General features: G+C 37.6%; 1 protein-coding gene across 3 annotated transcripts; it reads left to right on the forward strand.

Moving 5' to 3' along the window:
• The first annotated feature begins 1,080 nt into the window (after positions 1-1,080).
• Positions 1,081-15,362, forward strand: LOC135616840 (uncharacterized). 3 transcript variants are annotated; one of them, XM_065116510.1, is made up of 12 exons: positions 1,081-1,350; positions 2,629-2,659; positions 2,755-2,768; positions 2,875-2,925; positions 4,383-4,452; positions 5,605-5,671; positions 5,758-5,825; positions 7,488-7,611; positions 9,737-9,776; positions 11,929-11,996; positions 12,560-12,591; positions 15,153-15,362. In XM_065116510.1, exons 1-11 carry the CDS (start codon positions 1,162-1,164, stop codon positions 12,567-12,569), a joined length of 732 nt encoding a protein of 243 aa, XP_064972582.1. In that variant the 5' UTR covers positions 1,081-1,161; the 3' UTR covers positions 12,570-12,591; positions 15,153-15,362. The 3 variants fall into 3 exon arrangements, with proteins under 3 accessions (XP_064972582.1, XP_064972581.1, XP_064972583.1); XM_065116509.1 differs by lacking the exon at positions 12,560-12,591; XM_065116511.1 differs by lacking the exons at positions 2,629-2,659; positions 2,755-2,768; positions 12,560-12,591.
• The last annotated feature ends 10,126 nt before the right edge of the window (positions 15,363-25,488 follow it).

Here is a 25,488-nt window from a genome sequence, read left to right on the forward strand (position 1 = left end):
CGATCGTTCGCATAGAGACAACAACGTCTTGCGAAGGGAAATAAGACTTTCATGATAAGTGGAGGCGATTGAACGAAAGCAATGAGTAACAAACAATGATAAGTTTATTTATAATATTTTAAAATAATATCAAATAAAAAAAATAAAAACTAGGGAACCAACGTGATATTTTTCAAAAAAATCACCCATATATATGTGTATAATTATTCTTTATTTTATAAAAATTATATATAATATAATAATCCATAGAATTTTGTATATAATATTTTTAATTTTTAATCATGGTTATTAGAAAAAAAATATATACATTCACTAATTAAATTAATATTATATATATTTATCAAAGTGTAGTAACTAGTATTACAAATATAAAAAGTCTTTACAGTGAGCTTTAACATTTTAGCCTTAAGTTACTATCAATATTGATCCTTGCAAAGCCCATTTCAAGAATCTTTTTCAGTATCAATCTTTCTACAATCCTCATCGGTTTGGCAGCACACCGGAATGCGTTTGGGACTTGAGCTTGATGTTGATCTCTGTTGGCGCAAGACGGGTTGGCCATTTGTTGGTGACCACAACATGAGAAGATAACAATACTCTTTTAAAACGAACAAAAAATATTTATCATGAGATAAAAACGTAATAAGAAAACATATTATTATTGTTGTAATATAGAACTCACCTACTGAATAAGATCAATGTAGAAGATCCCAAATGATTGGGACATTTACCTAAGAAGATCCCAATTAATTAATTAATTAATTAACGATGATTATGTTATCAAAGAATTTTATCATATCCTAGAGTTATAGTTTTTTTTTTCTCTCTCTCACAAATTATAATGCATTGGATATAAGTTTTTATAAATTCATGGATTTAAATAAAATTATGACTTTGTAATAATAAAAATACAAAGATTTCATTATTTTTTGTATTCCTTCTTTGCTTTGCTTTTATCCTTTTTCTTTTTCATATTCGCATTTCTTCAATCTATGCATTTTTTAATTGTTTATTTATTTTTGCATGTCGGATTATATCGGAAATTGATTATTTATAAATATTGGTGTGAGATTACACGCGTCCGGCCGGCCTATGACAAAAGCGACCACACCGGCGTGAACGGAGAGTTTAGGGCGAGGCGAGGGTTTTTGGCAGGCCGCGATGCAGACTGCAAGGAGACGATTCTTGCGGACCCTCCTCTTCGGCCGCTTCCCTCCTCCACCATCGCCTGCCTCTTCCTCGATAGCAACCCTCGTTCGCGGATCGTTGGACAGATCGCTGCCTTGCGCCACCCTCGCGGCACCGTGGTCCGCACTCCAAAGCCGAGGCGCTAAAGTGCTGGGCACCGATGTAATCGTCTTTTTACCCTATATCTGATCTTTCTGGATTCTTTCTTAGATATACGTGACTGATGATTTTGGCGCTCTGGATCGTTGTGATCGTTAGTCTTTGGATGATAAATTTCGTGTGGATGTACAATTTCAGTTTGATATTGTTGTAAACTTGGCACAAAATTTGTGTCGACTTCGAGACGGTCGTGGTGACGCAGGGGAAGGGAGACAATGGTGAAGAAGAGGCAGCGGCACAGGAGAATGAGGAGGAAGAGAAGGAGAGTACTGATTAGTAGGGCTTGGAGGCGATGGATGTGGGCAACGTCGGGCAGAAGCGACGGGAGGCACAGACAACGGCAGACAGATTTGGGCGATGGCGGATGCAATAGCATGAGAAAAAGCACACAGGATGGTTTAAGTGTCAGGGTTTTTAAGATTCTTAATTTTAGAATTAAAAAATAAAAAAGAAACCAGACTGGGTTTATCAGGTGGCAATCCCTGTATTACATATGGACCATCCGAAATTGGGTGGTCTGCGTGCCGATTCACACCTGTTCCGGTAAATATCGGGCCATAGTACCAAACGTGGTGAAATTGGATTCCTTGGTTTGCAGAAGATAAATATCAGAATGACATTTGCAGGATAACCCACCATGCTAGTACATGGTATCCATCTCATTTTTTGTATCTTGCTGCACCTAAGTGGTGTTAGCTATAGCATCTTCTTCGTCACCATCTCAGTTTCCAAGCTTGGCACCATGTACATTGTTTTCATGGCTTTGATGAGCACATATGGTTCTATTTCCTATAAATATCCAATTTTCAACTCTGGGAGCTGCTTGAATCGTGTTGTTTAGCAGCTCCCAAGCCGGATCGATTGCATGAAATTAACCCTCAAATCGGTGTTGAAATTGCATACTTCCAAATAAGTTTGTAGCTCTGCTGTTTCTGTGTAGGTCCGAAAATCAAGACAGATGGATTGTGTAAAACTGTGTTGATGTTCTGCTTGCTAATGGAAATGCATAAATTAGATGAGTTCATAGTTGATCTTTATTTTTGAAGTCTGAGAGTCTGTGTGGCTTTTGATTTCAAAGTCCTTAACTCTTTATTCTGCAAAATCATCTTTATTGTAGCAGTGAAAGATAAAGCTATTAGCAATTGATTTTGTAATATAATAACAATCTCTTGGATGAAAAAGTGCTTTTGTTTAAGTCTTCTGTAAAGATTCTAAAGAAGCAAAATGGCTTGTCCTACCATTAGTTACTGCTCTGAAATGTGTTATTGATATTTTGTGTAGGTGAGGATTGGGAATGTTATACAAAGAAAAGGTTGCATTTTCATTCACATCTTCTGTCACTTCAGATTTTCGTATTAATGAACTTGCTAATAAGCATTGACTCATTTGTTTCACTTCATCACAAAGGGCGTATGTATCAGGTATGTTACTGATAAATTGTTGTGCTCATCCAGTTGAGGAGTTATACTTTTTTTTTTCTCTTTTGCATTTGATTGAGGTCTTTACTTTTGCTTTTTTTCATCATAGGTACTAAAAGCACAACATACACAACACGGAAGGGGAGGAGCCACAATACAGGTATAAAGATAGTGTCCATTCAGTCCTTGACAATATTGATTCACGTTTGCATTGATTTTATGAAACTATGGTCAGTCACTATTGTATGGAATTGTGTAGTATCCGATTATTGACATTGCTAACTGACCCAAAGCAATTTGATTATAATTCAATTTGCGAATTATCCTTGACACCACATTGAAGTTACTCCTCTATGTCTTGGGTGCTAAGGTGATATATGGAACAACTTGGAACAATTTCGCCACATGTTTTACTGGGGATTTGCGTGGAGGGGTTGGGGTGTTGCATACATATGATGGTCATTACAATTTGCTTGCGTTGCAGCCAGCAGGAGCTTTGTTCATTGGACTGCATTTTCTTTTTTACATTGAACATTTTGTATTAATCTTGTTATTTCAGCTGTTTCCTTAATAGATTAACCTATGAATGAGTTCTATTGCCTTGCTGCTGAAATAATTTCTCTGATGGATTGCACTTTATCTGATGTCTACACTCTCCTGTTACTTGGTATCCCCAGATACTTCATTGGCCAAAACATTGTTTTTCTGTAAGCTCATAACCTTATCAAGAATAATGTCATTTATCATATATGTTTAAAGTTAATGCTGCATATATTTTAGATTCTCATATGAGATCATTTTTGTCTACATCAATATCATATTTTACCTGTTTTGAGTTTACTGATGTTTTTATGATGACTAGTATGATTTCCTATATATCACATATGTGGATAGTTTCTGACATATGAATTCAACAGTATGAGGATTAATATGACTGGGTGTCTTATATCATATATTCTACAAACCTATATGTTGATGCTTTTAAATAAATTTGGTGGAGATCTTATTGGATTTCTTGTACAGACAAAAAAAGGAAATTCTGAAGAGGTGGAAATGGTCAGTAGGTTATATAGGATTCCACCGATTCAGTTTCTTCCTAGAGTTGTGATATGGAAATGCGATTATCACAGTTATTTTGTTTAAATCAGCAGTTTACTTTTTTGGGTAGTGCTTAATAATCAGAAGAAGTATCTTTTGGTAAATTTTAAATCTGTACCTTGACACAGGATTAGCCTTTTATTGTATAGGTTGTTTCCTGCTTCTCGGTACTAGTTTCAGGGTCCAATCCTGAATACTGGAAGCATTTGACTTAATTTGCTGTCATAGTTGGAAAGTTTGTTACCAAAAGATTGATGCTTCAAAAAATGATATATGTAGGAACTAGGAAATGATTGTATCATTTATATATCAAAAGAAGAAATATTTGGACAGAAAAGCTTCTGGTACTTATAATTAAAAAAGAAATATTTGGACAGAAAAGCTTCTGTTACTTATGATTTCATAAACTTTAGCATGATCACCTTTGTCTTAATATATAAACTCAATGTAGTTTGTGATGAAAATGTGAGTTATTTTCTTGACTTGATACAAGTCATGGCACTCTTTTCTGTCGGACAGGTGGAACTTCGAGATGTTGATACTGGGAACAAAATAACTGAAAGATTTCGCACTGATGAAGCCCTTGAGAGTATGTAATTAGTTTTTTATACTTGCCAATTGGATTTTGTTTTGGTGGAGCTATTTTTCGATTGTATGGTAAGTGGTAACATCTAAAGATCTACAGTTGCACCTTGCATGTTGGGAATGCAGTGTTCTAATAGTACAAATGTCCCTTGCTTGCACTGGCAACCCTTGTGAGTAGAATTCACCTGGGTGCTGATGGGGATCAACTCTGGCCATCTAGTTGATGCTTGATTAAGGTAATGACATGGTTTGAATTCTGCTAATTAAGTGCCATATCAGACTCATGCCAGTGAAGCTCAATAAGAACTAGAGGAATTGAATGCTAAGGTTGACAGCTCTTCATTTTTCTCTGTCCAAGCATCGAGGATGATATCAGGCAAGCTCCATATTGTGGCACTTGATTGCAAAATCAACCCTACTGGGAATGGGTTTGGTGGGTTCTCCCCAATTCTTAAGTCCAAAATTAAGTAGTTAAAATTTGAAGGTACCACATAGTCTTTTGGCTGATTCCATTTAAAAGAGAGCCTATTACTTGAAAAGTCCCCTCTCACAGAGGGGGTTAGCCCTATAAGGGATTGGTTGCCAGTATAGGCTGGATATCAGAGATATGACAGTACAACCTAGGTGACAACAGATTTTTATTGTTGCCTTAGGTCACATGCCTAACAAGTATTCACATATGTCATATATTGACTTATGCCTCATGGATCTTTCTGCAAGCGAACTTCATGTTAATTCAATTCTCAAGTTGATGATTGTGTTGGATGTGGATCCCCCTATTCTAGTATTCCTTATGACGAGGGACAAATGGGGTATGATTGGAAATCACAATCTGCTTAAATTTCTCCCAGTCGAGAAGGACCGTGCTTGCATGACCAAAGTTGAACTGTTATTTGCATGCCACCATATTGTTAGGGATGTTAATGGAGGGGACCTTCATTGTCTCTTCTTAAAAGGCCCTTACGAGTTCACATCTCTTTTCTTTTTGCTCTCCTTGCTCCGATACTTTCTTCACCTAGGTTTTTTCTTCTCTTTGGTGCTTTTATTCTCTTGGTCTCTGGGTACCAACTTCTTTTTATGCAGGAACTGATGTTTCTTAATCTGTCTATTTCTAAGTCCATTATAGAGTCACGCTTGCCCTTTTTGTGTAATGCAGGAGTTTTTGTTGAGGACAAGTCATTCACGTACCTGTATCAGGAAGGCGAGTTTGTAATGCTAATGGAGTGAGTCATTTAATTCATTTCATGAGTTGTTATGTACTATGTATTTTGAAAATTGGAAGCTAAACTTTTGATGCTTGATTTATTAGGCCCAGCACATTTGAGCAGATTGAAGTGCAGAAGGAGTTGTTTGGCAAGGCTTCTGCCTATTTAAAAGGTATCACTTTCAAGAAAACTTATTTTGTCATTAGTGTATATGCATAAAAAAAGGTTGACTTTATATCAATAAACTTAGCCATGGTAGACAAGGGTGGTTGTCCTCTCTTTCTCATTATTCCTCAACTTTAAATTTTTTCAGAAAAAAAGGGTTGACCAAAATCAATTAGTGTAGCCCTGGTAGGCTTGTTTTCTTTTTGCCCGGTATTTCTCAGTCATTTTAGTGATTGAAGGAGAATGTATTTCTATGATGTCACTACACACCTGGTTCCAACTTCGTCCATGCCACAAATAACTAAAGGTCTGTTTGATGACTCATATCCCAGTTCATTTTAATGGTATCGACCCTTGAAAAGTTGCACTTGCAGACAAAGTAACAACATTACTGTTTTGGGTAAGAAAAATTGTCCCACCCGATCTTAACAGAATCTAATAAATAATAACATAGCTCCCATATATTTATTGCTGAAATTGGTTTATAAAGATAATATTTATGATGCTGAAGAAATGTTTGATTAGTAGACTTTATAATATATCACTGGAAAGAAGGTCCATATTGATCCCTATGCATCTATCACAAAAACGAAATAGAATATAGAGTAACATATAGAGGATTTTGGCGACTATGAGGATGTCGAAGTCTTTTTTTGTAAAGGGGCATTTTGGTTCTCGAAATAGAATATATTGCTGCTGATTATGAGGGTAGTTCAAACTGTTAATTTTGCCTAAGCCATACATGATCCTTGTGTGTTTGTACATAAAGGGTTTGTCTTCCTGTAACCTTGCAAGGTCCCTATGGACTTGCATAAGAGAAAATGAGTTTGAAAAAAAGCAAACATGCGGTCAAATTGCCGTTGTCGCTCTGTTGAAGTGCAAACTCGTGATCCCAACAAGTCGATATTATAACAAACACTTGATGTGCAAAGTACAAAGATAGAGTTCACAAGTTCTGAACGATTGCATGACAAAGGTACGAGGCAGTCTGCCGTTCACAAAAGTTCATGCGCACAAGTGCCCCTGCTATATTGCTATAAAACTATTTGACGGACTAAGCCAGGAGACTACCCAAAGCCCCATCTAGTCATGTGTCAGTCAATGTTCTAGGGGTCTAAGATGACTGTCATTTTAGGACTGCTCTTCACTCCAAGAAATCTTTGCAGGTTGCAAGTTAGAGGCTCTATTTTTGAGCAGTTTTGCCTTGGCCCAACGACCGCACACAAGCTGTACTTACAAGCTAGGAAGGGCTACGAAACCCATCCAAAATGAGGCTGCGAAGCCTATTATAAGCCTCTACATGCTGTCTAAGGCATAACAAAATAAAAAATCATGGGTATTACATTAAACACTTGCACTATGAATGGTCCATGACAAAGTGATAAGAGCTTTTGGTGTTTACACTGGTAAGATTTTGGTATCACTTGCTTATTAATTACTCACTGAAGAGGCTTTTTTATGTTTAGTCATAAATATAGAAACTTCAACCTGTCAGACTTGTTGACATGGAATTTAGTAGCTTTTTTTTTATTTCTCTTGAGTTTTTGTTGGTAGTTTCTCCAATAATATGCTTAAACAAAAATCTATTTCCGCATAAGTATCGGTTGTTGTTCCACATAGTTGCAATATGTTTATGTTCTCATAGTTGAACTTGGTACCAAATGAGCAGAGGACATGACAGTGAGACTGCAGTATTATGATGGAAAACTAATGTCTGCATCAGTTCCTCATCGTGTAACATGCAAGGTTGTTGAAGCACAACCTAATATCAAAGGGCTAACAGCTGCTCCTCAGTAAGTTGTTTTTACATGTCATGGTACCAAAGGACTTGACCATAACTGGCCAAAGTTTCTTTAGGAAAGTTTCTATTTTATTAGTTATTTGATTTTCGTATATAAACTGATATATTCTTGCTGTCTGAACTTATGCTGTTTTTCATATTAAAGAAAGACATACCTCACAAACAATGTCATTAAGAAGATATTGATCAGTATGTACCAGTTTTACCATTAAACATTGGTTCAAATATCCTCATGTCATTCTCCTTGTCTTTCTTAGTTTTTTCTTGGGGATATTCCTGCATAAGATTTATAAACAATTTTTTTGCATTGCTAATTTTCCTACTAAAAAGGTGTCATTGATGGATAGTCATCGAGTCTTTTCATTTCCTTGTTTTTTCACTCTACTTGTTGTGACAAAATAGATATTCAGTGAAGGCCTGTCTGAAGGTTACGAAGTTGCCTAAAATCTATCTCAATCTATTTCTATGGTATCTAGTTTTCTCATCAAACCTGATAAGACGAATGCCTTCCATAGTTTGCTGTAATAGCAGAAGCATGACCAGCCTCATCTTGCATCTCAATTTCCATTGGACGACCATCATTTGAATCTGGTGAAATCCATTGGCATAGGGAATTATTTTTGCCAACTTGTAATGTATGTTTGTTTTTAATCTCTTTAGTTTCTCTTTGATTTTGCAGCCAGACAACAACCTGCAGAAAAAAGAAAAAAAAATAGTAAACCTGCTACTAAAAATATTTCTCTAGTTTACCACGTTGGTATGGACCTATCAACTGGTTGTGGCCAGAATATTCTTCAACAGTTTGATACAATGTTGCTTTAAATTCTCTAACTTCCTGGTTCAATCTTTTGATCATACATCTTTAGGTCCATATTTATCTAACATATTTCTTAGTAATTCTTGCTTTATAGTAAGATTTTGCTTTTAGAGTTAACTTTTAGTTTAATTATAGCATTTCTTTGTTCCAATTTTGTGAATCATCTCAACAGCTTAAATTTCTGAAACCTCCTCCCTTCTTGTTGATCATTGAGTGCTAGAGAAATACACAAACACAATGATAGCATTATATCATATATGTATGTATATATGTGTGTGTGTACACATACACACACACACACATATATATATGTATATATATTCATATATTCATATATACATATATATGTATATATATTCAAAAAAATTATTAATCATTCACAATTCAAACCCAGGATCCAAGATATAAAATTTGATGACACTAGATTTATTCAATTCTCATTCACAACCCATTATAAAACCTGTGCAGTTTATTTATAATCGTTCAATGTATCACTTGATAACTTTATATGACTCAAAAGTCAAAACCAACACAAAAATCATTAACAACCGCTTATATACTCATAAGATCAATGAAATACTATATTCATAAAATCAACCATTTACCACATGTTCACATAAACATAAACATAAGGCCTTCATATTTAACATTCTAAACCAAAACATGAGGCCTTTTAAAAACTCAAAGTTTTGGATAACATTACAAATAAAATGACACACACACACACACTGACCCTCCCCAGACCCAGCATTGGTGGTGGGACCCTTGTGCACTGAGTACATCCTTTTATTAATATATAATTATTCTTTGTTCATGCATTCTCCCATTTGTGATAACTTTAGGGGATATTCTTTTTTGTTGGATGAGTTTTTTTTTATCAATGATAAATCACACACACACACACACATTGACCCTCCCCAGACCCAACATTGGTGGGACCCTTGTGCACTGAGTACACCCTTTTATTAATATATAATTATTCTTTGTTCATGCATTCTCCCATTTGTGATAACTTTAGGGGATATTCTTTTTTGTTGGATGAGTTTTTTTTTTATCAATGATAAATCACACACACACACCCATTGACCCTCCCCAGACCCAGCATTGGTGGGACCCTTGTGCACTGAGTACACCCTTTTATTAATATATAATTATTCTTTGTTCATGCATTCTCCCATTTGTGATAACTTTAGGGGATATTCTTTTTTGTTGGATGAGTTTTTTTTTTATCAATGATAAATTTTTTGAACATGTTCACTTTTCTGATCCATAACAAGTTCTTATTGCATCTTAATTGCAGGTACAAAAGGGTTGTTTTGGACAATGGGCTCACAGTCCATGTAAGTTGATTATGATACAAGTAGAATTTTATGTACCTTTGACATGATCCTACTCATACATATGATAAGACAGTCTTTTATGTATCTTTGATATGGTCCTGATTCTCATTCATACACTAAGATAGCCTTAGGTTTCATACATATACTAAGATAGCCTTGAAGTCAAAGGTCTATCCTCGGAGTTTTTTTCTTTTTTTTTTTTAAATTGTACACTATGGTGTGGCATGTTATCATTGTTAACTAGCTATAGTTAGTTTGTGTTATGGGTATATGATAAAAAAGTGATACCTTTTTATATATTTTGCATTGACTTATCTGTTTCTAATTAACACCAAAATTGTTTTTGTTATCAAAATTGTTTTCTTGGACTAGAATAACTGAACTGATCAAAATTCTGTTGAGGTACTGTCTGTTAAGGTTAACCTACCGTGTGCACCACCCGATAAGGTAACCAGTACCAATGTGTGCCATATAGTAAAACTATTGTCTAATATCAAATATTCTATATACCTTTTTCTAAATATGGGCTCTCCCCTCTTCTTCACATCGGTTGTCGATAACTATCAGCAACTTTTGGTCGAAGCTTCTATCACTCACTCTCTTCTACCTCTCCCACCTTTGCGACCTCGTCCTTTGACTTTGCCCTTGCCTCCACAACCACCTCCTCTGTAAACACCTCCACCTCCTCCTCCCCTCTTCTCTCTCTCTTCGGTCTGGGGTATTAACTGATTCTGACTTGTAATGTCATGGATTTAACTAATTTGCCTAAGACATGTGACACCCACGTTATTTCTGCTAGCAAAAGGGTCATTTAAAATGCAGCCTCATATGTTGTTGTAGCACCTGGATAGAGAGAATGAATGCTAATGGTTAAGCCTACGTGTACGTGTCTGCTAATTATCGTTATCGCTCCAAAAAGGCACGGGGACATGGACTGAACAAGCAATGAAGTGACCGAAAACTTTGTCGGCAATGAAAGACACTCGTATGACTTTGTTGGCAACAAAAGACACTTGCAAACTTGAACAACGACAACAAGGGGTCTTGACTGAAGTGACCAAAAACTTTGTTGGCAATGAAAGACACTCGTATGACTTTGTTGGCAACAAAAGACACTTGCAAACTTGAACAATGACAACAAGGGGTCTTGAGTGGTAGGTCGGTGCCCGATGGTCATCAAGCACTTGGAAGCGAATGGGAAGGGGATCCACTAAAAATCTCTCACCACTCTTTCACTGCCTACCTCGGATGCCCATCCCCTCTTGTCCACCCGGGGGTTTCAAGGGGGCAGAGATGACTGATATTTTTTCATCTGCACCGCTCTGAGATCCCTTGCATGACACATCGGTTTGGGGTTGTTTCCAACTAGTTTGGCCTATGCCATGATCATCTGACAGATTAACTTATGGATAGACTTTGTGCAGGTGTAAGAGTCAAATACAAGCGATGAGGCTGTAGGATATTGCAGACTTCACTACCTTGCAAAATAGTACAAGAAAACATTCTGACGACAAAACGACAAACTTTTGGCAGTATTTTAGTGTTCAGCATTGTATTGGTCCGGTTGCTGGCTAGTAACAGTGTGGACTGAGATTTGTAAATTTGGTTATATTGAGTCCTAAATTTTTTCATTGACATGTTTGTTTAGCTATATTGCTTGATCACCACAAGTCAATTTATAAGATTGGTTGGTCATGATCATTGACATTTTTAATTTTTTTAATTTTTGTAGTTTTTTTTTTTCAAAAGTTGGTACATGGCGGCAATACCAACAAATGATACGTTGGTTTGGTTTGGACCCATACCAGTTCCGGCAACGACCGGCCTGGCTCTGGTATCGAAAATTGAAAACATTGGCAAAGGCTATCATTCATGTTACAGCATAATCTATTTATTTAGACTCCTTTGCTGTTAGTGGGTTATTTCACTTCTTTATGTATGAAAAATACTTGCTGCATAAATTTAGCAATATGTTCAATGGTCTGATCTTTTGGGTGATTATTGCTTTCTGTAGGATTGGACATTAACTTTATCATATTATGTTTCATTCTACAATAGGTGTAAATTCACCTTTTCCTTTTTTGCATGACAATTTATAGAGTTATGTTATTTGTATGATTCTGATGCTATACTCTTTTGTTGCAATTCATAGGCACCACCTTTTGTTGAAACTGGTGATGAGATCATTATTAATACAACCGACGACTCATATATTACAAGGTTTGTCAAGACTTGTTCTCCTTTTTTCTTTGTGCTTGTTGATAGTATCACAATATGCTGATATATCATAACTGAAATTTTCATTTATGATGTCATTTTCCAAATGATGCATCCTTGTACCACCCAGATTGGATTAGCCTAGGCTCCAGTAACCTATTCGGTTGTGAAATCTCCGTAGTTAGATGATTTTGGAGGTCTAGGTTGAGCTACTTTAACTACTAAGTAGTTTTGACAATACTGTGTTGCTCATGGCAATGATTTGCTCTACATCTTTGATCATAACTAGAACTTGGTGGACTCATTTAATATAAAATTGACTTTAGCACACTTGATCCTGCATCAACAGAACCATGTCACATTAATTTTAATAATCTCATGTTAATGCTGGTCAAATAAAGATGCTATTTGATTCTTAGGTGAGTACCTTTTTAAGGCTCTAGATGCAACTCATAGTTATATTTGGAAACTCAACATCTAGAAGGTTTTACATATTACCACTCTTTCTTGTCTGTTCAAGTTTTTTCTTAAATTTCTTATTGCTCCTCATTGGTATATGTTTTCAGGTCTCCATAGCAAAAAAATTAGTGCTAAACAGGTAATGTTAGGTCTCAAATCACTTTGCCTTAGTTAACCATCATGATTGTAGATAAAATTTATTTCCTGTGCCGAACTAATAGAATACATATGCATATCCTGTAACATCAAATCAATATAATGAGACAGTCAAATACAAGGTTTGCCTCTTTTCGTCGAATAATTTGCCAAGTAATTTGAAATTTACTTCATTATCAGAGGCCATGTTAGCTACACTACTTTTAGCTATATCACTAATCATCTTTTTTATCTTTATTTTGGTTTCCATTGATTTAAGAAATTTAGTGACCATGGGATAATAGATCAGAATTTTAAACACACTAAAAGTTATGTTGCTTTTCTAATTTGTTGTGTCTATACTTTTGCATAGTGTTTTAAACAGACACTTAGGCGAGGCGAGGTTCGAGCATCTCGCACAGTTGTCGGGCGACGCGCTTCAATGAAGCGCTGCCTGGGCGCTTGCCTTAGCACAAGCGCCAGGCACCTCGGGCGAGCGCCCGATTGAAGGTGAGCAATCGAACCAGATGGTCAACTTTGGTTCAGTTGAACAGTAACTTGGTTGGTTGAATCGAACCAACTAAGCATAGTAAATAATAATAGTAAGCCACACCCGTTCTCCCCCTCTCCCTCGTGCAACCTTGACCCCATAAACAGTAGGTACTTCGCTGCCCTAGTCCTGTTGTTGCCCTTGTGTGCAACCGTTGTCGATGCACAGGTCCGACGCTTCCTCTGTCGTCGACCGATGGGTCCGAAGCTCTCACTACTGTAGCTTTCGTGTGCAATTCCCGCTGCCATCGTTGCTTCTATGTGTAGCTCCTTCCAACGCCGAGGGATAGGACCATAACTTTCTCCATCACTGGCAGACACATCCGAAGCTTTCTTCGCCCCTGATGGCATCGTCCGTAGCTTCCTCCGTTGCCACTGCCATAGTTTGTAGCTTTCTCCATCTCCGCTGTGGTCGTTCGTAGCTTCTTCTATCACCACTATCATCGTCCGAAGGTTCCTTTGTCACTATTGCCCTTTCCGTCCCCATGTTCAACCGCCAGTGACTCTTTTTCTCCCCCTTTATTATTATGATTACCATTAACAGTAGATTAAATATTATTAACAGTAGATTGTTAATCCTTAATTGATATAAAACTACTATTATCATAATAAACTAAAACTGATATAAATCCTTAGAACTGTTGACCTATTTAGAACTAATTCTTATTTAGAATTACTAATCCTTATTTAGCACTATTAATTGCTATTTAAAATTATTATTAGTCCCTATTTAGCATTGTTAATATCTATTTATTTAGAACTGTTATTAAGGTTTCAGGATTAATGACAAGTGTACAAAGTAATACAGAAGATTCATAAAAAAAATTCAATTTAATATCATATTTTTATTTATATAATCATATTTATCAATTATATTTTATATTTTTATATTTTAATATTCTAGAGCATCTTGTTTCACTCAAGCGGACTCCTAGGCAAACGCTTAGCGCTTTGGGCATTTTGGATATTTTGGGATCTTGACGTCTTTTGGTACCTAGCTTTTAAAAACACTGCTTTTGCACTATCAGAAAGAAAATCTGAAGTTAGTTGAACCTTCAATAATATTGTAGATTATGCACTGATTTCCTCCAAAATTCTTTTGAGGTGAATCTGAATTCTGCAACATCGGATTCAGATGGTACTGGACTGACTTGTGTCAAGAGAATTTAATGGACAGGTGATCATGGTCTCAGTGAGGTTGCTTGGGCTGTTAAATTGTTTTGATTCATAAATGGCGTTATTGAGTCTTTTCTTAAATTAGCAGTTTGAGGAACCTTAGGTAGAGAAGTCTTTGATGAATAATAGCCAGAGATATCTTAGTTTTTCATATATCAAATTCAATCACCCAAGGATGTTGTGGCAATAAATTAGCTTTTCTAGCAAGAGAAGCAAAAAGAATTCATAATAGGGCCTGGTTATGGCAACTGACCAATTATTGTTGGGGAATCTCTCATTCATGATGTTGGGTCCTCTGTTTCAGAATGGGAACTTCCTCATCACTTCCTCCTAAAAGAGGCAACTTTAATCACTTGTTTAATTTATCTTGACCAATCATACCTATATATTAGGTAAATGTTGTTTCTGAATAGTATTCCAGGAGTAAAGCAGTATATAAGCAACTCTAAATAACTGTAACTGGTTTAGCACCATAAGGTGATATATACGACTGGGAGGAGGTTATGGTTCCATGGGATCAGTGTTGTGTTATTTCTTTTCTAGAGGACCCTTGCAATGAAGTACATCTGAGTAGGATAAATTAAGTGCCGTTAGCTGGTTTTCCATGTGCCGTGGACATATAAAGAAAATATTGACAAGCTGTCTAACGATGGAAAATATACAATATATTCAAGAACTAAAACATTGAATTTCCTGGAAGAGATCCAATCAGCGTTAATGTTGCATTCTCTTAGTCACAGTACACATTGTTTTATATATTTTCCTATTTGGCAGCAGTTTAAAATCTTAGTTTTAATCATTAAATAAATTCCTTATAATGGCCATTATGAATCTTTTCAGGGCAAAGGAGTAGCATTTTTGAGGTAAAGCATGCACCTTCGCCTATTTATTGACAGAGGGTGACTAGTTTCCCCAAGTGGCTCCTCTATCCAGTTATATTCGATTATGAGTTGTACAATTGAGATGCTTACTTTGTAAAAAGAAATTTACCCTTCTTGTTTAAACTTTCGAGGAAATTTGATGAATAAAATAGTGAAATATTTGCTTAAAGATGTGTTGAATAATTTAACTCAGAATTTCCAAAACTGGCTAAAATAAAATTTACAGGATTGACGACTGGGGCTATTGTAACAAACTAAAGTGTTTGGAATTGCCTTTCCATTATATGAATAATGTAATTTGGATGTGTACAATAAATTACAATCAATCTGTAATTCCTGAAACCAATGTGCGGGTCTTCTCTTTTATCATTGCATTTGGAGTGTCGGCTTCCATCTATTGAATGAAAACCTGTATCTTCTAAATAGTTCCTCCTGGTTTGAAGATTCCTTGTTCCTATATGTAGCCTTAAAGACTGATCTTATCGAACATACAAGTAATGAGCAATAAACGGTGTTTCTTTATATTTTTTCACATAAGATTCTTAATTTGTGATGTTTCAAATTGCAAATAAGAATTACTTTATAATTGATGATTAGTGGAATGAGGCTTCTGTGATTGCTTTATTTGATTCATATCTCATGCGGAACATCTATTTCCACACAGATGTGAATGAATTGGCCGTATTCAAAGTGAAGGGATCGAGAATCCCGTCGATTAAGACGCACCAACCGGGCGTGGCTTACACAACACTAACATGACATGAGGAAGCCTCTCAGGTTTGATTCTATGCTGAGCAAACGAAACTAACATTGAACTCAATCTTTTGCAGGAAGGAGACAAACAATATGTAATACATGTATAAAATACATGCATCTCAAGAACCAAACAGGCCTCTTTCCTTTTGGTCACGTTTATAAGCAGCTTGGACCTTCGTCGTCGTGTATGCCCAACCAAAAGGAAGGGCAAGTTGTCTCTGTCCTCGGTAATTCTATTGATCATCATCTTCATCATACTTGTTTCTAGGAAACGCGGATGTCTACATATATGTATAAGAATCAGATCTGAGCCGAATACCTGTCGGATTATCTTTCCCTTCGCGTGAAAGAAAGGATGCATATAATCTGGAACATCTTTGGTTAGGATTTCTTTCGCATATTGCAAAACAATACTACATATATCTACCTACGGAAGATGGAGTGGATGCCCTGACGAGAGGTATAACACCCCTAATTAGTCTCAAATCGGAAGTGAGCAAGATTGAGATTGGCTTATAAGGGTCGGATGAGTATATCATTATCATTTTCAGTTTAAGCATTTTGGTTAGCCCATCAGGCCCGAGTGGAGTCAGAGGACTCGCCACGATGTGAAGCTAACATTGGACTACGCCTCACGCACTATGCTAGGGTTTGATTTAGGTCATGCTGGGCTTGGGCAGGGTCTGATGAGTATATTACTATCAACTTCAACTTAAACATTTTGGTTAGTAGTTTAGACCAAACGAAGTTGATAGGCTAGTTAGCCCATCAGGCTCGGGTTATGACAAGAGGAGAGCATCAAAAGAGTGGAATAGTAGAATTCTCTCTCTCTCTCTCTCTCTAAAACATGACATATAATAAAAATTAAATAAATATAAAAATTACGTATATGACATACTACCTGTTACAACTACGATGAAGAAGTCAACATGGCGCTCATATATGTTAGTTGTGGTGGGGGGAATCGGTTGACACGATCCTGAGATACTACTTGTTTGTCCGAGGTGGATTCTACTATGAGTCGAGGTGGTTTGGCTTCTTTGGGATTCTGTAGTCGAACCGAGGAGCACCTTGGCTTCACCGTAGTTTCTGCACAAAAGGTCAACATCATGGGAGTTCCTGACTCGACACCCCCATGGTAAAGTTAATAGTGGGAATCAGGGTAGTTAGAATTTTTTTCTCTCTCCCTTTCAGGTGGGGGTTGGCTTTTATACTTGGACGGCCGATGGCAGGAGGTTGATGGCTCCTCCCTTAATCTATGGTCCTTTAGGAGCTCATTTATGTCGATGATTGATTAGTACATTTCATTATAATGTGTTATTAGTGAAGGACAATCAGAGGGGTACTATTTGTCCAAGATGACGTCTACGAGATAAACGAATGGTGGTCGCCTTTGTCGAAGGGGTAAATAAGCCTCGCCGCTAGGGATTAATGCTTCCTACGAGCACACGGTTGGGAGAGAAGCTGGACCTCATTGTTATGGATTAACGCACCCTACGATCTTGTATCTAAAAAGGGGGGAGACTAGCCTCGCTGCCAAGGATTAATGCTCTATGTAGTTGAGCGTGCAACCTTTCCCAAATTTATGACTAGTAAGGGTTGATAGGTTGCTTCCCTGTTGTACATTGCAGGGAAGAAGCAACGCGTGAACCCTTTTGCCCTCGTCACTACCTAGGTGGCAGTGTGTTATCAGGTGAGTTAGCATGTCAAAGCTGACATCATCTTATTCCCTATCACTATCAAAAATAAATATCACACCGTATACATATTAGTAAAACTAAATATAGATAATATACCTATTATATCAAATATCATCCTAGGTCTTTTAAGAAAATAAATAAAATTGAGTGGGATTAATTTATATGTTCGTCTTAATAAGGTGGAAGCCAATTTAAAGTTAGATTAGGAATTACATTAGAAATCAATGGCTTTAATAATTTATTTTGGACACAAATAAATATTATAGTCATTAATTAATGATTTAATTGAATGATATTTTTAATTATATAACTATTTTGAATTATTTCATATTATTTTTATTTCCCTAAAACCATTAAAAACCTATTGGCGTACATTGAGACATGATCTTGATTTGTATGGATGATAAAAATTTATTCAAAATTATTTTTTTATTAGAGTTGGAAATTCATCTCCATGCATTTGAACTATAAATGGTAATCTCAATGAAGATACGTCAAACAAAATTTTACTTTAGTATTTTCCTTAGTTAAAAGAACACTGAGGTGTACACAACAAAATCCACTTGATTCTTAATCTAGCAAAGAGTTTAAGAACAAAGAATTATATAGGTAATTTTATTTTTATTATTTATAATATTATTTTAAGAACTTATAATATTTCTAAGATATCTCATTATAAATGGACAAAAATATCCTTAACTTATTTCTTAATTTTATTAAATTCTTTCAACTCCTTCCAAACAAATATCTTTTTCTTCCTCTTGTTTCTATTATCATCATCATCATCATCATCATCTTAATTGTTAGATTATCTTTCATTATTAATGAAGCAAAATGATGGAAAAATAATAATCAAATGAGATGATCTAAAGATCGAAGAGGAATAATTTTTTATATTTATTAGATCGATATAATATTTTTATGGTTAAAAACTAATAAGATGATATTTCAAATGTTTCTAATCTTTTGCGTCAGTTTACATTAACCCATAAGATACCATATTCCAAGTTTGAAATATAATAATTGAGCGTTGTAAAAAATAAGGATATGATCTATAATTAAATATTTATATTTAAAAAATTATATTTTATTATCTGAATTACTAATATTAGAAAGGGATTACCAACATCTATGTCCTTATAATAAATGTCATTTAACGAGTTTATTGTGAGTATATATAGAAGATCATAATAGAGGCAAATGTGGAATGACATCGTTGCATTTCTTATATCTTCAATCAATTTATGTTTTGAGGATTAATCATAGATTTGAGTGCATGATTTGATTGAGTAATTTGAGTGTATGATGAGGAAAATCAGTCTCTCAAAATCTATATAAATATATATTATCTCAATAAATGAAATCGCTCATCTTCACAATAAGTTTCTCAATTTATCATGGTATCGAAGTTCCTATTGCCTCGAGCAAGACTCACCCTTCGTTGCTGTCTAATGACAATAATCCATTTTCTCTACTGATCTGCCATAATGATTATCTAGTTATCGATTTTATCTTTTACTCGGTAGTCCTTGAGCAAACTATTATTTCAAACGTCAACTGGAGTTATTTTATCAATTTGCCATCTTCCTCACAAGTGAGCGACGAACACTAACCATCAATATTGATTACTTTGCTTGGCAATCTTCATCCAAAATCTATAATATTCAACCATCATATATCTGCTCTTCTCGCCCGCCACTAACCTTTCCCTTCCATTGGAGTTCGCCCCAACAATAATAATCTCCTTGCTATCTATTGCCAGTGTTATTATTGCTAGTCATAGGTGCCCTGCAAGCCAATCACGTGAGTGAGTGATGACACGTGTGACTTGACACACAGTCATTTTGCTTATTATTATTTGCTATTTTATCACTTTATATTATTTGTTGCTTGAATATATTATGATGTCAATGAATCTGTGCAATGAGAATCGGATCGTGATAAGATCACGATAATGAAACTGATTCGTCTTTAAACATAGATCTTAAATAATACCAATTATAGGTTATTCGAGAGGGACATCGAGATAACTGGACAGACTGATGTACTGTATACCCATCCATATGATGGATGCAGTTGGTCTCATAGTTGCTCGTGTAGGGACACTAGGGATACAGTACATGTGCTCATTGGGAAATGAGTTCATTGATTTATCCGCTTATGGAATGCTGGATAGTTGATGATGCCTTATTGTCAGACAGTGATTCTGTAGTCTCAGTGGTGTATCTGGTCCTTAGGCTTGAGACACCAAAGATGTCCTATATGAGTACTTTATTCTTTGATACCAGACTTATAGGTTTGGATGTTTCAGATCTAGCACAATCGATTATCGGGAGTGGTAGCCAACCTTACGATGACTATTGAGTGTCGATAGAGGATCATCCACTCTCGGTGTTATGAGAGGAATATCCCATGTGTTCTTGCTCAGACAAATCCTTGGCCAAGGTCATTTAGATTGAGAGAGAAAGAGTTATCTAAGAGAACTCGATTAGAGTGAGACTCAAGTAGAGATCGTTTGGGTCTGATAGCACCATATCCGATATACGGTCTCTAAGATATTAGATAAATGAGGGACTATAAGTATATGATAACTAAGGACAGATAAGTCGAATGGATTGGATTCCCCTATATCGTTTGGGGACTACGACATAGTGGCCTAATACGTCTGCAATCGATGAGTCGAGTGAATTATTATGAAAATAATAATTTATTGAGTCAGAAGGAGTTTTGATAGATATGACTCACAGCCAGCTCGATATTGGGCCTAGAGGATCACACATATATGATAGGCATTGCGATTAGTAGAGGTTCAGATATGAGATATTTGTCAAAACCCTTATCTTATTGGATATCTAATAAGCTCATGAACTATTAGATCCTATGGATAAGAGATCCAATAAGAGCCAATGAAAGATTATTGGATAGTGATCCACTAATCTAAGAGGCTTGGGTAGTTGAATGAAGATCTAATACATAATAGGGCAGGATCAATTAGGGTTTAATTGACATAGGACCTCTATTAGTAGGAGGGATCCATTTGGGTTAAATTGACAAAGTTGTTTTACGGTGGACCTCTCGGTGTCATTATCACAAGAAGATTCTTCCCAACACTTCTCTGATCTTTATCGCCTATCATGCGTTAGATCATCAATTAGTTTTGGACTTTTCTTAGTAGATCACACTTTATTCTTAGCATGTCTTTATCATCTATATCTGACACTCCAATTATTATTTTCTTATGAAACAATAGTTTATCTCAACCTATGTTATATTCATCAATATAGCAACTTTAATCCCCTTCAAACTAATCAGAGGTAACTATGCATCTGATCGAGCACAATTCACTAATCTCACCTTTGGATATGATCAATTAGGCTAATCGACGATTCTCTTAGTTGTCCACTAGAAAATATTAAAATATTAGGAGAACCTAGCCTAATAACAAATTCTGATAATAAGTTATGGCTATGACTAGATCGATTTATTCTACAATCAATTCAGGCCTTAATTGTTAGCTCCATAATACCACTAATCACTTTGTGCAGAGTGCAACATATGTTAAATCTCTTATCTATTTTGAAGAAAACAATAAAAAAGGAAAGTACTATTGCTACTTTAATATGCCAAAGAAATCATTATTCATACTCTTAATGGCTTAAGAGACAAATATAAGGAATTGACGATAGTAATTTGGGCACGTGACTCACTAATATCATTTGAAAAATCATATCTAAGTTGATTGATCATAAAATATATTTGAAATAATAAGAGAGGATTTTGAGACCAATTATTACAACTCAATTCAATAATTTCTTTTTTTAAAAGGGTGACCATTAAGGAAGGAGGAGAAGAGTTATTAGGATAATCTACACAAGATCATGATTCCAAGGGTGATAAACCTTCGGACCAACCAAGGGATGATGTTTAAGTTCACCAAAGTGGAGGCTATGGGATAGTATGTTTCATCTAATAATAGCCTTAGTAAGAGAATTAGAAAGAATATTTTTGTTAAAGAAGTTGTCACCACTCTCCACTAGTGAATCATTTTAATTATATGATGTCAGTCCTATTATAGATCCCACACAATGTCGACAAATATTTAGTTCCTTACAATATTTATCTTTCGCACATCTGGATATCTTATTTACAGTCAATAAATTATCATAATTTATATATTGGCTCTACACTATGAATTAGTTTATACTAAAATGTGTCCTATGGCACCTCTGCTAGTCATAAGTGCCCAGCAAGCCAATCACGTGAGTGATGGCACGTGTGACTTGATACAGAATCTTTTTGCTTATTATATTTTGGCGTATATCACTTTATAACTATTGCATAAATGCATATATATTGTGATGTCCTTGGATTTGTGCAATGGGAATCGGATCGTGATGAGATCACGATAATGAGATCGATTCACCTTTAAACACATATCCTAAATAATCCCGGTCATAGGTTACTCGAGAGGGACATCGTGATAACCGGATAGACTGGTGTGCTGTATACCCGTCCATATGATGGATGCAGCTGGTCTCATAGCTGCTCGTGTAGGGACACTAGGGATACAGTACAGGTGCTCATTGGAGAATGAGTTCACTGATTGATCCGCTTACGGAATGCTGGATGGTTGATGATGCCTTATTGTCAGACAACGATTCCGTAGTCCTAGTGGTGTATCTGGTTCTTAGACTTGAGACACCAAGGATGTCCTGTATGAGTGCTCCACTCTTTGATACCAGACTTATAGGTTTGGCTGTTCCCAGATCTAGTACAGCTGGTCATTGGGAGTGGTAGTCGACCTTACGAGGGCTATTGAGTGTCGATAGAGGATCATCCACTCTCGGTATCATGAGAGGAATATCCCATGTGTTCTTGCTCAGACAAATCCCTGGCCAGGGTCATTCGGGTTGAGAGAGAAAGAGTTCTCCGGGAGAATCCGATTAGAGCGAGACTCAAGTAGAAACCGTATGGGTCTGACAGCACCATGCTCGATATACGGTCTCTGGGATATTAGATGGATGAGGGACTATAGGTACATGGTAACTGAGGACAGACAGGTCCAATGGATTGGATTCCCCTGTATCGTCTGGGGACTACGGCGTAGTGGCCTAGTACTTCCGTAGTCGATGAGTCGAGTGAATTATTACAGAGATAATAATTCACTGAGTTAGAAGGAGTTCTGACAGGTATGACTCACGGCCAGCTCGATATTGGGCCTAGAGGGTCACACACATATGGTAGGCATTGCGATGAGTAGAGGTTCGGATATGAGATATCCGACGGAGCCCTTGTCTTATTGGATGCAGATCCAATACCCACTAGGGAAAGGACCCATTAGGGTTTTGACACGGGATCTCTATAAATAGGAGGGATTCACAGCCTCATAGGCTAGAGTCTTTGCTTGCCCTTCCTATTCTCCTCTCCCTCTCCACCTCAGAGTAGGCCTGGAGTTTTGAGGAGCGTCGTCGCAACCCTGCTGTGTGGATCACCGCTAGAGAGGAGGACGCTTGACCTCCTTCACCCTCTCCTAAGGATCTGCAAGGAAACAGGGATATACGATCTCCCTAGGTAACACAATCTCTATACGCAGTTTTGTGTTTTGCGGATTTTGCGCACCAATCTTCGCACGACGACGAACATCTTTTTGGGAATCGGGGATTTTTGTTTTCTTGTTCTTCCGCTGCGCATATGATGTCGCCCCCCCATGATTTCCCAACAGTGGTATCAGAGCCAGGTTGTTCGTGCGAATGATTGGTTTTTGAACTGCGTGTGTTGTGTTTAGGAAGAATATTGACGTCAAAATCGTTGGCGCAAAAGCAAGGAAGGGCAGCAACAGTTGCTGCCCTCGATCTGCATGCCTGCAGCCACCTGCAGCCGCAGCCGCAGCCAGGCAGCACAACGCCGGCGCAGTGCCTGCAGCAGCCGGCCAGCGGTCTGCTTGCAGCAGGTTTGCTGCCGGCGGGGCTGGCAACCCACGGGCAGAGGCGCCGCAGGGCAGCGGCGCCTACCGCCGAAAGGAAGCGGCGCCTGCCGCCGCAGGGCAGCGACGCGCGACGCCTGCCGCCGCTGCTCCCGCGGGCGAAACCCCCCCACAGGGGCGGCCGCCCGGCGGGGCAGCACCGCTTGCGGAGGCAGCGACGCCCGAAGGGAGAGCCCACCTGCAGCGGCAGCGCCGCCAGCGAGCGTGCCGCCTGCAGGCGAGGGCAGCGCCCTCGCCCCGCCGCACAGGCCGCCGCCAGCAGGGTGGCGGCGGCGGCAGCGGCAGCAGAAAGAGGGAATTAGGGTTTTCTGAGAAAAAGACAATTTTGCCCCTCGGAATTTGAGAAATTCCAGTTTCTGTCTTTTGTCCAAATTACGAAAATACCCTTAGGAATTGAGAAATTCCCTATATATCCCTGATTTCAGAAAATATTAATTAATTAAAAGGTTTAGTTGATTATTATTTTTATTATTATCTAGTAGTCCTACATGATGATGATTATTTATACATGTGATGTATGATGAGTGGACGGATGATCATGGACCGTGTGATGTGTGTACTTGTGATTATTATTATTGAGGTCTGCGAACCTCCATTATATTTCTCGTTTATTGTCGGGCCTGCGTGCCTATGATTAAGTTGTAATCACATGAGGAGGCGCAGCGGGAGCGTGGAAGCCATAGCGGGACCCACGAGACGGACGATCGTGATGCATGGAGATGCATCAAGATGTCGACGGAACCGACGAGGACGAGATGGACGATCACAAGGCATGGAGATGCACCGTTGCACACATAGATCTTGATGTGAGTGATTAGGCCTACTGGCTCGGGCCTAATCATATTAGGTTGTGGTCCATGATCATCTGGTGTGATTGCTTATACACATACTAGATATGTATATATATTTGCATGCGATGTAGATATATATTAAATATGTATATGTGTGACATGTCATATTAGGAGACCAAATCATAGAAACATCTCTCGATAATATTAAGTCGGTAAACGTGAGGCAATTAGATTGACCCACGTGGCCTTCCATCGTTATGAGGAGGAACCGAATCCCGGTGTAGGTTGAGTTGGTCGAGTCCCTCGAGACTCACCTATATCGCGATTCGCTATCTTGCTTACGACATAGAGATGTCACCGGTGACCTGAGGGCATGATATGCTTGGTCGAGTCCCTCGAGGGTATATCATCAAATCAGACTCATCTTGTAACGAAGGTGTTGACTTAACCGAGCATCATGGTTGGTCGAGTCCCTCGAGGCCATGGTGATTCGGAGGCCGAACAGGACGGGAATCACAAGGAGTTGTGATCGGCAAGAGTTGTCTACCTTTTAGGCTTAGTGTGATTGGTCGAGTCCCTCGAGGTTACACTAAGACGCTGATTGGATCCTGATCCCCACTAGAAGTCTGCCGGAGACTTCCGTTTCACGTGCTGAGGGTGTCGCGTGACTCGTTAGTAAAATAGTGGGAGCATATTAAGATAGAAGTCCATATCTTGATAGTTTATTTCTTGCAAAATCTGCATGTTATTCATTTTTGCTACATCTTTATTTTCAGAAAATGTCGCTTTCAAATCCCTTACGTGGCATACTTGATGTCAACCGCCTCACTGGTCCAAATTATACGGATTGGCTCCGTAACTTGAGAATTGTTCTCACAGCGGAGAAAATCGTGTACGTCCTTGATACAGTGATGCCTACGCCCGAAGAAGGGGCAAGCGAGGATGAGATCGCTCGCTACGTGAAGTACATTGATGACTCCACTCTTGCTCAGTGCTATATGTTGGGCTCTATGACTCCAGAGTTACAGAGACAACATGAAAAGATGGATGCCAGATCCATTCTCC

The sequence above is a fragment of the Musa acuminata genome, chromosome BXJ2-7, assembly GCF_036884655.1.
Source record: "Musa acuminata AAA Group cultivar baxijiao chromosome BXJ2-7, Cavendish_Baxijiao_AAA, whole genome shotgun sequence".
Classification (NCBI taxonomy): domain Eukaryota; kingdom Viridiplantae; phylum Streptophyta; class Magnoliopsida; order Zingiberales; family Musaceae; genus Musa; species Musa acuminata.

Bases quoted from the DNA above. Each gene is read 5' to 3' on its own strand.
- LOC135616840 (XM_065116509.1), top strand. From the start codon at position 1,162: ATGCAGACTGCAAGGAGACGATTCTTGCGGACCCTCCTCTTCGGCCGC. The intron at 1,351-2,628 runs GTAATCGTCTTT...TATTTTGTGTAG, and splicing joins CTAAAGTGCTGGGCACCGAT to GTGAGGATTGGGAATGTTAT. The intron at 7,612-9,736 runs GTAAGTTGTTTT...TCTTAATTGCAG, and splicing joins GGGCTAACAGCTGCTCCTCA to GTACAAAAGGGTTGTTTTGG.